Source organism: Pipistrellus hanaki (assembly GCF_964339955.1).
Source record: "Pipistrellus hanaki genome assembly, chromosome: 3".
NCBI classification, from domain to species: domain Eukaryota; kingdom Metazoa; phylum Chordata; class Mammalia; order Chiroptera; family Vespertilionidae; genus Pipistrellus; species Pipistrellus hanaki.
The window spans coordinates 179,865,745-179,879,978 of NC_140505.1; the positions used below are offsets into that span (position 1 = coordinate 179,865,745).

The 14,234-nt window shown below is 40.2% G+C and overlaps 2 protein-coding genes across 4 annotated transcripts in view; both read right to left on the minus strand.

Moving 5' to 3' along the window:
• The window catches only part of MTERF2 (mitochondrial transcription termination factor 2), a 45,820-nt gene extending 40,608 nt beyond the window's left edge, over nt 1-5,212 (minus strand). Inside the window, exon 1 of the mRNA XM_084880140.1 lies at nt 5,027-5,212. The gene's annotated coding sequence lies outside the window, so the exon portion shown is untranslated. The remainder of the gene's footprint in view (nt 1-5,026) is intronic.
• A 5,288-nt stretch (nt 5,213-10,500) lies between these two features.
• Nucleotides 10,501-14,234, minus strand: part of CRY1 (cryptochrome circadian regulator 1) — a 44,746-nt gene continuing 41,012 nt past the window's right edge. For 2 of the 3 annotated variants that reach the window (XM_084880123.1, XM_084880125.1), the window contains 5 exons: nt 13,805-14,007; nt 13,618-13,713; nt 12,582-12,653; nt 12,165-12,268; nt 10,501-11,130 (listed from right to left, as the gene is read on the minus strand). In XM_084880123.1, coding sequence (XP_084736249.1) covers nt 12,165-12,268; nt 12,582-12,653; nt 13,618-13,713; nt 13,805-14,007 — 475 coding nt within the window. In that variant the 3' untranslated portion in view covers nt 10,501-11,130. The remainder of the gene's footprint in view (nt 11,131-12,164; nt 12,269-12,581; nt 12,654-13,617; nt 13,714-13,804; nt 14,008-14,234) is intronic. The other variant, XM_084880124.1, reaches the window with a different exon arrangement.

The window sequence follows — 14,234 nt, forward strand, 5'->3', positions numbered from 1 at the left end:
CCACTGAGCCAAACCGGTTTCAGCTAATTCCTTTTTCATGTGAACAAATTTCATGCACTGGGTCACCAGTACGTTGTAACAGTCTAACCAGCTGTCCCCACTTGACAGCTTCAGCTACCTACAGATGCTATACTGTGCCTGCCTGATGCATTGTAGCCTTTGCACTATTTTCTCATATTTCTGGTAATGAAAAAAAGCCTCATTTGTTGTTTTAATTTTTGGTGCCTGAGATTGAAGTGTCTTGGCTCTACCACAAAGTATAGTGCTGCTATTTGAATAATTAACAGTATTTCCTTAGTATTTGTAGGTTTGAAGGAAAACGGGGGGGGGGGGGGGGGGGCGGCCTGGAAGAGCCATTTCCAATCCCCGCCTTTAACAATGCCTTTGCCATATATGCCAAGGACACCTCACTTTTTAAAAAAAATTTTTTTTAATAGATTTTTTTACAGAAGGTAAGGGAGAGGTTAGAGAGAGTTAGAAACATCAGTGAGAGAGAAACATCCATCAGCTGCCTCTTGCATACACTCCACTGGGGATTTGCCCGCAACCAAGGCATGTGCCCTTGACCAGAACCGAACCTGGGACCCTTCAGTCCGCAGGCCGACACTCTATCTACTGAGTCAAAACCTGGTTAGGGCAAGGACTCCTCATTTTCAAGTCCTAACTACACCAAATAAATGATTATTCTATTCTCTTAGGAAAAATAACAGAGAACAATGCTCTCATTTTGGTTTACTTTTGGTGAAATAGCTCAGTTAGTGCCTATGATGTCGGAAGTAATTGTAAGCATAGTTTCTGTTTTACTTCTAGTAGTTCAACCAGAGTTTTCTTTTTTTATTTTATTTTAATTAAATTATTATCTGTGTACATATCTTACCATTCCCCCCCTCAACCAGAGTTTTCTTCAGACAATTACCAATACCAGTTTCCTTATATAACTCTCTAATAGCCAAGATATAAATAATATTTTTTAAATTTCTGAGAAGATCAAGGATTTTAACAGCAAGGAGGTACATCTAGGCTGGAGTCCTACACCCCACTCTCATGGAATCCCATAGCTTCGAGCCTCACACCTGAACCACCAGCTGGAAGGAGTATGGCTCAGCAGCCAAACTCACCAACTGCCCTGGCTCTAATTTATGGGATCATCTTGGGAAAGTTACTTAACTTCAGATTAAACAGGCAGTAACTAGAATACAGCCTCACAGTAAATGTCCAATAAGATTAAAACAACAATAGCATCATCTATGTAGTACAACAGCAGGCAAACCTTATAGGAATATTGCGAGGGTTAAAATGCACACCAAGTACAATACTTTGTCCACAGCCTGGTATGTTATAAGTGCTCAATAAATGGTAGCCATTACTAGGAAACATGGAGCTAAAATTTTTATAGTAATGTGACTTTAAATTGTATTTTAGACAGAAGTACATTATACAAAGAATAACTGAAAACTGTGAAAACTGTATTATAAATGCTCTTATAAGCAAATAACTGCTTATGAAAGTAATACACTCTCACTATAGAGAATCTGCCAAATTCTGAAAAGTATAAGGAAACGGCTGAAACCGGTTTGGCTCAGTGGACAGAGTGTCAGTCTGCGGACTGAAAGGTCCCAGGTTCGATTCCAGTCAAGGGCATGTAACTGTGGTTGCAGGCACATCCCCAGTAGGGGGTGTGCAAGAGGCAGCTAATTGATGATTCTCATCGATGTTTCTAACTCTCTATCCCTCTCTCCTCCTCTCTGTAAAAAATCAATAAAATATATTTTTTTAAAAAGTATAAAGAAACGGAAAAAATCTTTCACAATCCCAACACCTATAGAAAACTATTCATATTTTAACATGTAAGTACAGTTTTATTCTATGCTTCTTGCCCCCTTTATTATATTTTCCAAATACATAAATCTGCCTTATACATCACAATTAGGTTCTAAGCTCAGTCTATCAAGTGAAAATTGCAGAAACTCAAAAATTTCCTTGAAAATCTCCTAACCAGGCACCGCACTGAATACCACCATGCTACCTTCTTCTGTAAGTCCCCGCCCTGGGCTCCTCCAGGCCCGGAACAGATCCCAGTGTTTGGCTAAGCACCAGACGAAGCAGTTGGCTCACTCCGGAGTTACATTAAAAAAAGTGACAGATCATTAAATATCAGAACCACAGTGACCCCAGCATGCCGTTCTTGCCCAGTGAGGCTAAGGGAGAAGGGGCTGCCTCCCACCGCCTGCTCCCTCCAGAGGGAACCATCACGTGCTCGCTCAGGTGAGCTGTCTGAGCAAATAAAGCTGTCTATCTTGCTCGAGCTCTTTCTCTGATGAACAGAGTTGACTATCAAAGTGGAAAGCACAAATGCTGTGGCTCCTCTACAATCAATACGCATTGGACATGGGTGGGCAAAAGTAGGTTTACAGTAGTTAGTACTAACAAAATATTTTATAATAAAAGCTTCATATGCAAATTGTTTTCCCTTGACCAGGAGTTCGAGCGCTTGCTGTAACGTGTGCTGACCACCAGGGGATGGCACGGAACATGATGGGCATCAGCAACACTGCACTGGCAGCGGGCAGCAGTGGAGGTGCTGTCAGCACCTGATGGGCCCCCAATGAGAGCAGGATCTTGGTGGGATGGTGGAGCAGGGGAGGGGGCAGTGCCAGACCAAGGTGGATTGTGGGGTGAGGGGAGGGCTGTGAGGCTGCGAGGCTGGGGGTGCGAGCTGGGGCCCAATCTCCACAGGCCACCCCGAGGACTCCCACCAGTGCACAAATTTGTGCATCGGCCTCTAGTAATAAATAAAAATACAAGAATAAACTCTTGTGTTTTGTGTATACAACTGTAAACCTACTTTTGCCTACCTTGGCATCAAAAGTGCTCTAAATATATAAAATGACTGCATGATATATGGGATGAATATACACTAATTTTGTAATTCACTTCCTAGTATTGAGCAGTTGGGCTATTTGTAATCTTTTGCTATTTGCTATATATCTGCTGCACATTTCATCCTTTTCCCTCTAGGATGAACTTCTAGGAAGAGAATTACTGAAGAGGAGATGTGTGAAGTTCTGTTGTTAATGAACTACCCAGAAAAACTATCCCAACCTATATTCTCACAAGCAGTATGAGTGATTCTCTCATCAGTTATACATTTAATATGTGATAATGAATTCAACACTAATTTAACTTCATTTTATTATTAGAGAGGCTGAACTTTTCTTAAATCATGTTGACCATCTGTGTTGCCTTTAAACTATCCCTGCCGTTTGCCTTTTTTATCAGAGGCATTGAGTAAATTCACAATGTTGCACAACCACTGCCACTACTTCCAGAACTTTCTCATCACCCCAGCACAAACTCTGTACCCATTAAACAATATTCCCACATTCCTTTCTCCATTCAGCCCCTGGTAATTTCTATCCTGCTCTCTGTTTCTATGACTGTGCCTGTTCTTGGTACTTCATATAAGTGGAATCATACATTTGTCTTGTTGTGTCTGGCTTATTTCGCTTAGCATATCTTCCCAGTCCATACACAGGACAGCAGGAGTCATCATAAACAGAAGAAGCCTCCTGTCTCCATTAAACTGTAGGCTCTCCTGAAACTATGGATGGTTCCTCTGTGCCACTTGTCGTCGCTGCAGTTGTTCATGTGTTACTTCTGTTTCGCCCTCCATGAGGCAGAGATTGGCCACCATATTCCAATGAATTGCTTCCCTACGCTCCACCAGGTGGGGCTGACACAGGTGAGAATAGAAGGCATTCCTAGTCAGGTGACCTTTATGTGTGCTCCTCCATAGCAACCAACTCCTGATCCTATTGTAGCAATCACAACATGGCTGTAAGCTCGTTATTCATTCAATCAGAAGTATTTTGGCTTTAAGTTCACACAATGTGTCAGGCATTATGCTAAGATTAGCTCTTCTGCTAAAATGTTTCTTCATACCTCTGGATCAGACCCACCAGAGAACCTGATGATGAGAGCCAAAGACTCTTTTTTAAAAACAAAACAAAACACAAAACCAAAAACAAACAATACACAAACACACAAAACAACAAAACAAAATAAAAACCAATACATGTTTTGCAAAAGATTTTAGCAGGATTAATTTAAGCAGGATCCAGACCCTGCAGCCCAACTATGAACAAAGCACAGGGTCTGATGCTCTTCTACTTTAGCTTTGTACCAAGCAAAGAACTTGGAATAAAATCCACAGAGGAATAAAATCAGTGTTTGTCAACTGGAACTGAATGAACCAACCAAGCCCATGAAGCGACCTAACCAATCGAGAGGCTAAAACTGTGGGCTGCCTGGGCTTACCTCCTGATCGTGTTGTATTGTGACATGAGGAAGTCATTTCACCTCTCTACCTCAGTCTGATCATAAGGAAAACGGGGCCACTATCTCCTGAGCGATTGTGAAGATGAAAGGAGTTAATAACAAAAACCACAGAGCATTCAGAAAACTCACTGAACAACCCAGTTTAAAGATGAGACAACAGACGAAGTACCAGGAAAAGCAAGCTGTCCAAAGTTGCTCAGCGAATCAAGGGCAGACCTTGCATTCAGAGCCAACGGAGTCCAGCCCTTAGCCCAGTGCCCTACACATCCTAACGCTCTTGGCAAATCTTTGTTTGAACGCAGCGCGAGCTAATTCTCTGAAACTTCACGTTCCCTAGACATTGAGGAGTGAAGTCCACTCCATCCTTTTTATATAGGAGCCCCTCTATAATCGGGAATCTCAACTAAATTCTACTTTTATAACGGGTACGAACTTCTGAGTTTCAAATAAGCCCTCCTCCCCTCCCCCCGGGTATAAAAGCAAGGAAAACCGAAGGCCCAAGGAAGAGAATCTTGGGGAGCGAGTGCGGCCTGCGCTTTTCCCGAGAAACTTCCGACCCGTGGCGCCCAGGCGTCCGCCCAGGCCCGGAGCGGCAGGCGGCCCCGGAACCCCCGCCTCACAGCCACGGCCAGGCCCGGGCGACTGCCTCCCTGGCCCCGGGGGAGGGCGGAGAAAGGGCGAGACTCACCTGAAGGCGTCCGCTCCCTGCAAGGCGCAGTGGGTCACGGCCCGGCTCTGCCCTCCCTCCCTCCCTCTCCGGGCGAGGGTTACGGCGGCGGCCCGCAGTCTCTCCGCGGGTTAGGAGCCAGGCCCCGGGCCTGGAGCTGTTTGTGAATTTCCCTCAGCAGCGCCAAGTAGGTCACCTGTCTTCACCGGCAGCCAATCAGGACACGGGAGACCCGTGAGCCCGCGGAGTCACGCCCCCCAGCGCAGCCAATCCGAGCGCAGCGCAGGCCACGTGACCCTCCGGATGCCCATTGACTCCGCAAGGGCGGGACAGGGGCGGGCGGCAGGGGGCGGGGTGGCGTGGGAATCACTTTTCCAGGGAACTGAGCTGGGTACGGGCAAATTACTGCCTCTGGCATTTTCACACCCTTTTCTTTCCAGCGATTTATAAAAGTTGGGAGTTTCAGTTATTTGGTCCCTTGAGGAATGTCACTAACCCGTAAGGAAAAACGTAGAATTAACGCAGAAACCACTTGTGTATTTAAGCTGGAGTCATTCAGAATTCCCAAAATAATTCAATAGGCAAAGAATTAATTTACAAAAGCCCCAAATCTCTTTGGGACATATGGAGCTTTTCGACGACCCATAGTTCCAGCCCCCCACCCAGCAGTCAGAGGTGTCTGATTCATCTTTATTTTTTTCCCCATTTTTTTATTAAGGTATTATATGTGTACATATCTTACCATTGCCCCCCCCCCCCATTCATCTTTTAAAACCTCTCTCCCACCCTCCCTCCGAACAAAAAAACCTCTCTTCTGCCATTGTCACCTAAGTATAATACTTGCCTTTTCTGTTAACTGCCAAATAGTTTACATTCCAATGACTACTTGTGATGCCAAAAAGTTAATTTCTCCTTAAAACCAGACTTAATGTCTGTCTCATTTACTCTCATGTTTATCCATCCAATCAACAAATATTTATGGCGTGCCTAATTAAGTTTCAATCATGGGGAAGGCAAGGAGAAGATGCCAGTGGACAGGACAAAGGGAAATAAAGTACATTTCCTGTTCTAGGAGTTTACATTCTAGTGGAAGACAAAGACATTAACAACCAACAGCATGATAAATGGCAACTCCAGTTAAATGTTTCCAAGGACAGGATGCCCTGACCTTGCCTAGTTGTCCTCTGCTGGTGTGTGGGAGTTGGTAGTCAGGAATGCTGTCAGATTTTCCTAGTGTTTCCATAGTGCACTGTGCACAGTTCTGACAGCTTTAACATACAGCACTGCGATTCTTCTATGCTGCTCTCTCACCTTGTGGAGTCAACTCCCTGTGTGTACTGATGAATTTACTTTCCTATGAATAATGCTTGGCACATGGTAGGGACTCGGGAAATTTGAACTATATCTTTGAGATTAGCCTTAGTACCCGATTTGTGCTCAACAGGCTTTGCCGAGAGGAATTGATATTTGACTTTAATGCAAGAATCTTGACTCCTTGTCTTGAGATTAACTTTGATCTCCAGGATATTCTAGAATGAACTGTTTTTTTGTATACCATAGGGTAGGTAGTGCTTGTCCTGTAACCCTTATATATAAAAAAAAACAACACCTTATTATTTGTGGTTTTATTGAACTCTTTTTCCTGATATACAGGGACTTGGTATTCAGACTAATCAAAGTATCTCACATGTATTTAGGAAAAGGGAATCAGAGTAGGATGCAGAAATGACAAAGAAGTTAAGGAATGTATACTCAGGCCTTAGAACTGTATGGTCAGGAGGGAGAGAGCAGAGATATCCACTATGGTGCTCACAGCTTGTGCCAGGGCTCCAATAACCGTGTGAGGAATAATAATACGCATAACCTGTAAATTGTAATCAAAACTTGAAACTGACCAATTCAACTATGCCAACTGTATTAATGTTACCTAAAGCTTTTCCATCCTAAATATTTAAATTGTGCATTTCTAGGACCATAATATCAGAAAAAAAAGAAAACAAAAACCAACAAACTTTGGATGGAGAAATGGGAGAAAGCCCCTAGTATTATGCATATCCTATATAATAAAAGGATAATATGCAAATTGACCCTAAGGCGGAACCACCAGGAACAACTGGTTGCTATGACATGCACTGAGCACCAGGGGGTAGACGCTCAATGCCGGAGAAACTCCACTCAGCCACAAACTGGGCTGATGGCTGTAAATGAAACAGCAGTGGCGGGAGCCTCTCTCACCTTATCCACAGCACTAAGGATGTCCAGCTGAAGGATTAGGTCTGGTCTCCCGGGGAGCTAGTCTAAGCTGTCAGTCAGACATCCCCCAAGGATTCCAAGGTTGCCAGGAGGATATCTGACTGCCAGCTTAGGTCCGATCCCCTGGGGAGCGGGTCTACACTGGCAGGTGGACATCCTAGAGGGCTCCCAGACTGTAAGAGGGCGCAGGCCAGGCTGAGGGATACCTCCTACCTCCCCCACCCCCCACCACCCATGCACAACTTTTCATGCACCAGGCCTCTAGTTATCCATAAGAAAATCACAAACATGTTTGAAATTGTGGAAAAATCCTGAAGTTTCTAGGATGTAAGAGATGCATTAAAAAATGATACTGTCACCAGTCTTTTATATCCTAAATTTATTAAGTGAATGTGAAAAATATAAGGAACTTGCATTGGTTCATTCAAAAGCTTGGTTCTCTCAACTCAGTTTTTCCAGGTTGCCAGCACAGTTTTTTGGTAGTAAGAATTCAAGAAGTATTTGCTGAATGAGTAAAAGGTCTTGAATCCCTCAAGCACCCTGGGTAGGGTTTTTAGAACACTAACCCTTTTAGTGAGGGGAGAACACTGTATTCAAACATAGTGCGCCTACTCAGTTGGAGCACGTGGACTGATACCTCTCTTTCCCTTTCAGTCATTCTTGTTGGTCACAATTTAGACCAAACTAAAAAAGCCTTAAAAAAAACCACCAAACCCTAAAAAATAAAAAAAATAAAATCCCCAACATTAGTGGCTTTGTTGAAATAGTGTTCTTTTATTGAAATACTTATTCACCTTAAAACTGAATCTTTTATTCCCCTGGATGGTGATTGCAAATCCCAGGCCTATTAATTTTTTCAGTTCTATACAATGCAATCAGGTCCAAAGAGGATGATGTGAAGTATGAGTATTATGAGAATCAATTAAAATATTACTCCTTCTTAACAATGATGACAGAAGACATATTTTTTTCCCCTCTTTTCAGTAACAAAATTTATTGATCAGTATTAGTTCATTAGTTAGGATACTGTTAAAAAAAATGAATATCTTCTAAAATGTAATGTTGTTTCTGGACTTTTGACTCAAATTTATCCTCAGTTACCTTTAAATATAATTATCACACTAAATATCTATCATTACTAAAGATAAGAAAACAAAAAGCTACTTGGTAAGAATTAGCCTACCAGAAACAGGAAAAGGATAATAATAATAATAATAATAATAATCTAGCCCTAACTGGTTTGGCTCAATGGATAAGGCATCAGCCTGTGGACTGAAAGGTCCCAGGTTCAATTCCAGTCAAGGGCATGTACCTTGGTTGCAGGCACATCCCCAGTAGGGGGTGTGCAAGAGGCAGCTGATTGATGTTTCTCTCCCATCAATGCTTCAAACTCTCTATCCTTCTCCCTTTCTGTTAAAAAAAAATCAATAAAACATATATTTTTAAAAATAATAATCTACACTAATAAAAAAGAAAGATGTAAATTGACTATACCTTCACAATGCCCACCAGCCAATCAGGAGTGGATATGCAAATTAACCCACCAAAGATGACAGATTAATTTGCATACACAGGTACTGAGGGGCCAGGGGCATTCTGCACCATCCCAGCTGCTCCAGGCCTCTGCGCAGCATGAGAAAGCAGAAAGACGACTCAGCAGGAGCAAAGGCAATGCTGGCAGCCAGGGGAAGGAAGGCCCATTTTTGCCCAATTCTTCATTCATCCAGGCCTCTAATAATAATAATAATAATAATAATAGTAGTAGTAATAATAATGATAGTGGCAGCTGACCAGAGCTGCAGCATATACTGACACAGACCATGCATTGTGTAGTCCAGTGAGCTATGCAGCATAGCAGCCCAGAAGCTAACATTTATCTAGTTACTAGAGATCCAGTGAATGAAGATTCATGCAAGAATGGGCCTTCCTTCCCTTGGCTGCCGGTACCACCTTGGCTCCAGCGGGAGCTGCCTTTTCGCTCTGGCCCAGAGCTGTATTTCCGCCTTCCCATGCTGCCCAGAGGCCTGGAATGGCTGGGGTGGTGTGGAACACCTCAGCCCCGGCCGTTTGGCATCTACATATGCAAATCAACCCACAATCTTTGTTGGGTTAATTTGCATACTCACTCCTGATTGGCTGGTGGGCATAGTGAAGGTATAGTCAATTTGCATCTTATTCTTTTATTAGTGTAGATCTTACCATATGCCAGGTACTGTCATGAGCATTTCATACTCAGTATGAAGCAGATACTCTCATTCCCATTTTATAGACAAAAAAAGGCACAGAAAATTAATAATTTGCCCAAGATCTCAAAGCTAATGAGTGTCAGAGCCAGGCATTTGAATCCAGAGCCTACACTCTTTTATTTTAAAGTATTACAAATAGTAGTATATATGTCTCCTTTTTCCCCCCCAGTGACCTTCCCCTGGCTTCCCCTACCCCCCGGCACATGTCATCACCCCCCACCTCCCAACCTCTAGTGTTTTGCATTCATTGGTTATGCTTATGTCAGAGCTTATATTCTTAATAGGTTATCCCATACTTATTCACAGTTACAATCTCCATTACTTGAAAAAAAAAATCTCTTTGGTTTTACATCTTTCTTGCAGGTAACTATATTTTTTTTAAGTGTTAAAGTATTTGGAAGATAATATTCTTATTTGGAATGATTTTGAAAAATCCTATTTTACTAAATACATGGGTGGGCAAAAGTAGATTTACAGTTCATATGGAAAAGAAACAATCTATATACATAAAAGACTAAGTGATTGAATGACCTGTTGACTGGTTGCTATGATGCACACTGACTACCAGGGGACAGATGTTCAACGCACACGATGGGCTCCCTCCTGTCTGGATTGGGCCTGCGGGGATCAGGTCTGTGGGGATCAGGCTTGCAGGGATCAGGCCTGCAGGGATTGGGCAGAAACCAGCTATCCGACATCCCCAAGGGGTCCTGGATTGCGAGAGAGCACAGGCCAGGCCAAGGGGCCCTGCCTGTGCATGAATCCATGCACTGGCCTCTAGTTAATAATAATACGAGAATAAACTCTGTATTTCATGTATTCACAACTATAAATCTATTTTTGCCCACTGTATATGTTGGCTATTCCTTCATTCAGAATGGTGACATGTAGTTTACAGAGTATCTATAATTTGTAATCACATCTCACAAACCAATGTTCTCCCCTTTCTCAAAACAAACAAAAAGTAAAAAAAGAAAAACAACCAAATACACAAGATTCCATATATGCATATACTTTAATAACAAAGGTCACTGTAACTGTAAATGAACAAACAAAGGGAGACAAAGAGAACTTAACACATGATTATTGCATGAGTTTGGTCAAACAGGCATACATGAAGCTTTAACATACAGAAAACATATACTGTCTGTTAACAGAAGCTATAAACTACCAATTTTGATTACATACGTTTCCTAAAACATTATTATCAAAGAGTGCAAAGTTAGAGCAAACAATGTCAAAAAAATTTTAACAAAGTCTTTTAAGAAAGTCTAAAAACCTCCTATCTTCCCACATTGACAATCAAAACTTTGATTTTTTTTTATTATCAGAATATCAGTTTGCCACTTTAACTTTTACCATACATGAAAAATTATCAAAAATATATTGATGGGTCTATACTAATTGTGATATTTATATTTATATTAAGCAAAGTCTTTTATCAAGTTCTTTATATACAAATTACCATGTGTCCTATGTGAAATTCATTAAAAAGTTAAAAACCACAGAAATATAATTAGAAATAACTGCTTTCCATCAACAAAGAACATTTTAATATAATTCAACTGAAAAAGTATTGAACTCCCCACCAATTTCAGCTGGAACAGTATTCATCCTGAATGTTTTCTGTGATTTAAGGGGGGAGAAAAAAAAAAAAAAGAAAATGAAAACTGGGTATCGCTTAATTGCAAGGAATTAAATGACAAAAATTTTATGAGTATTTACTGATCTTATTTTTAAGAAATTTACAGTCTAATTAAGTTGGCAATAAAAAACAGTGATAATTTAAAAAATATAAATAGTTTAAGATAACTGAAGAAACAAATGTCTTCAAAAACTGTCAAACACACTACAAATACTTTCAGCTTGGCTGCTGTTAGTCAGTGGCTGAGTGACAACTTATGAACCAGGAGGTTACAGTTCGATTCCTGGTCAGGGCACATGCCCGGGTTGTGGGCTCAATCCCTAGTGGGGGCATCCAGGAGGCAGCTGCTCAATGATTTTCTCTTATCATTGATGTTTCTCTCTCTCTCTTCATCTCTTTTCCTCTCTGAAATTAAAAAATATATATTTAAAAGATACTTTTCATATAAATTTAAATCACAAAATAGTATACCATAGATATACTGAATACAGGCATGGCATTTTGATACTTCCAAAAAGGGCCATCATTAAAAAAAACAAAACACAAAAAACTTTAAACTATTTCCAAACTGGAAAGAATTTAGATTTTAAAAGTATCACAACAGGTAAAATAAATTTATAAAAACTTGAGAGGCAAAGGTTTGGAGAAAAATTCATAAAGGGTTTATATTAATACCACTAAAATTAAAAAGTCACTTTAACTGTTTTAGATTTGTCACACAGGAAGGAAATGAGTAAGATGACTTTGAGAAAAAACAAACAAACTTGAGCACAAATTTATAAGCTTTTCACATTAAAATATAATTGACTGAGATGACCAGAAAACTGAGTACAGCACTTTGTTCAGTACAGATACATTTCTCTTGTCTAAGAACTAATTGATTTTGTAACAATCACTGAAAAATTTATGCCTCTCTAGTCTGAAAATAGAGAGGTTAGCTCCATTTTGGAAATTATATTAATATATATTGATTCACAGTCCACTAAAGCAAGAAATAAGGCTATAAAATATTTACCTAATTAGTGCTCTGTCGCTGGATTTTATGACCAATACTCTGTGTGTCTTCCTCCTGACTAGGACGTTTCCCACTGCTGAGACTAGTGCCCATGGAGCTTCTTCCTACACATTTTAAAAATGTATACTTAAGATAGGAAAGGTGAAGAGACACAACAGTATGCTCATATGCTTTCTTCTTCTTCTTTTTCTTTTTTTTTTTTTTAAATCCTCATCTAAGTACAATCTCCATTGATTTTAGAGAGAAAGGGAGAGAGAGAATCATTGATCTGCTTTCTCGCATACCTCCCATATGTGCCACGAGGGATCAAACCCACAACCTCGTTGTGTGCCTTGATGAGGAATCAAACCTGAAACCTTTTTGGTTGACGCTCAACCAGCTAAGCCAACTGGCTGGGCTCAAACACTTTATTCTTACCTTGCTTGAATATGTGAGTTTGCTGACTGTCTCCAAGAGCATAATGTAAAATACCACTCCCTTGAGTATAACCTGTTAGTATTTAAAACACAGTAAAATTACATAAATTCTAAGTAGTATATATTAAGACTACAAATTAATTAGCTTCATGCTATTTTTTTGTTAGAACATCTGAAAACACATAATTATTCAAATTGCAAATATATACTGACTTCTTAACATTATTATTACACAAATTAAGAACATATGTGGCACCCTGCTGAGTGGTTAAATGGGTTGGAGCGTCATCCCAAACACCAAAAGGTTGCAGGTTCAATTTCTGGTGAGGGCAAATACCAGATTTTAGGTTTGATGCCCAGTCAGGGTGTGTATGGGAGGCGACCAGTCAATATTTCCCGCACGCATTGATGTTTCTCTCTCTCTCCCTCCCTTTCTCTCTCTGTCTCTCTCTCTTTCTTCCCTTCTATTTCTTCCTCTCCCTCTCTCACTCCCCACCTTTCCTCTTTCTCTAAAATAAACAAACATGATCTCAGGTAAGGATTAAAAAATATGTATGTGTGGCAACTAAACATATATCATACAGAAAACCATTAAAATCAGACTTTGTAAGGAAAAACTCATGTGCAAAGGACTAGAGGTCTATGATAAATTTTTTGGCCATGTTCACAGGGCCACTGACCTAATACTTATTACCTTATAGCTGATATATACCTAGAGAGAGTAAAAAGTAATGAGTATTCTGAAAATATGATATTTGAGTTTTATTTTATCCTTAAAATCACTCTCCTTGTTCAGTTTGCAAGAAGATCTTTACCTTGACTTAAATTCCACTACATACAATGATGCTTTCTATCTAAAATGTCACTAAAACGCAGTTAGCGTGGGTTGTATGTATATGTGTACACATGTATGCACATGTACAAAGAATTATTACATACATTTTAAAGAGAGATTTTTAAAAACAGTGAGGTTTAATAAACAATATATTTGATTATTAATCTCTTGGTATTAAATATAGAAATTTCCTTTCACTTACTTCCACTGCTGCTACAACCTGGGATATTTTCTCCAGCAGAATACCCCATGAGGCCTCCATTCCCATTAGGATTAGAAGGCACTGATGCAAGAAGACCTAAAGGGAAAAAATATCCTATTAAATTATGATCAAGATAAAAGCAAGGGTAGCTGCCAAAGAAGCAAATCAAAGGCAGTTACTGACATACCTAGTCCTCTATATCGTGAAAGCTGCTGATAGATCTGTTTCATCCTCTCAATATTCAAACGGCTTGCCTCAGCATGGTTCACCATTGGTTTAGGATAATTAACTCCTATCAAACATTTGGCTACCTTTTGGATACCTTCTGGTGCATTCCAGGGATCATAGATATATTTTGCAGGGAAGCCTCTTAAGACAGGCAAATATCGCCTTTTAGGAAAAGGGAGAGAAATTATTAATAAAATGAACTATAAGCAAATTATAACAAACTATTAATTAGCTATGAATGACCAAGATCAAATCAGTATCATTTAAATGATTTGTTAACCCTTCTCCTCATCTCTGCTGACTATCATGAGGAGTATACATAAGGGTTAAACATTAAAAGCTCTTTCTGGATTAGTTACTCCAAACTAATAACAATCACCCTGAATTTA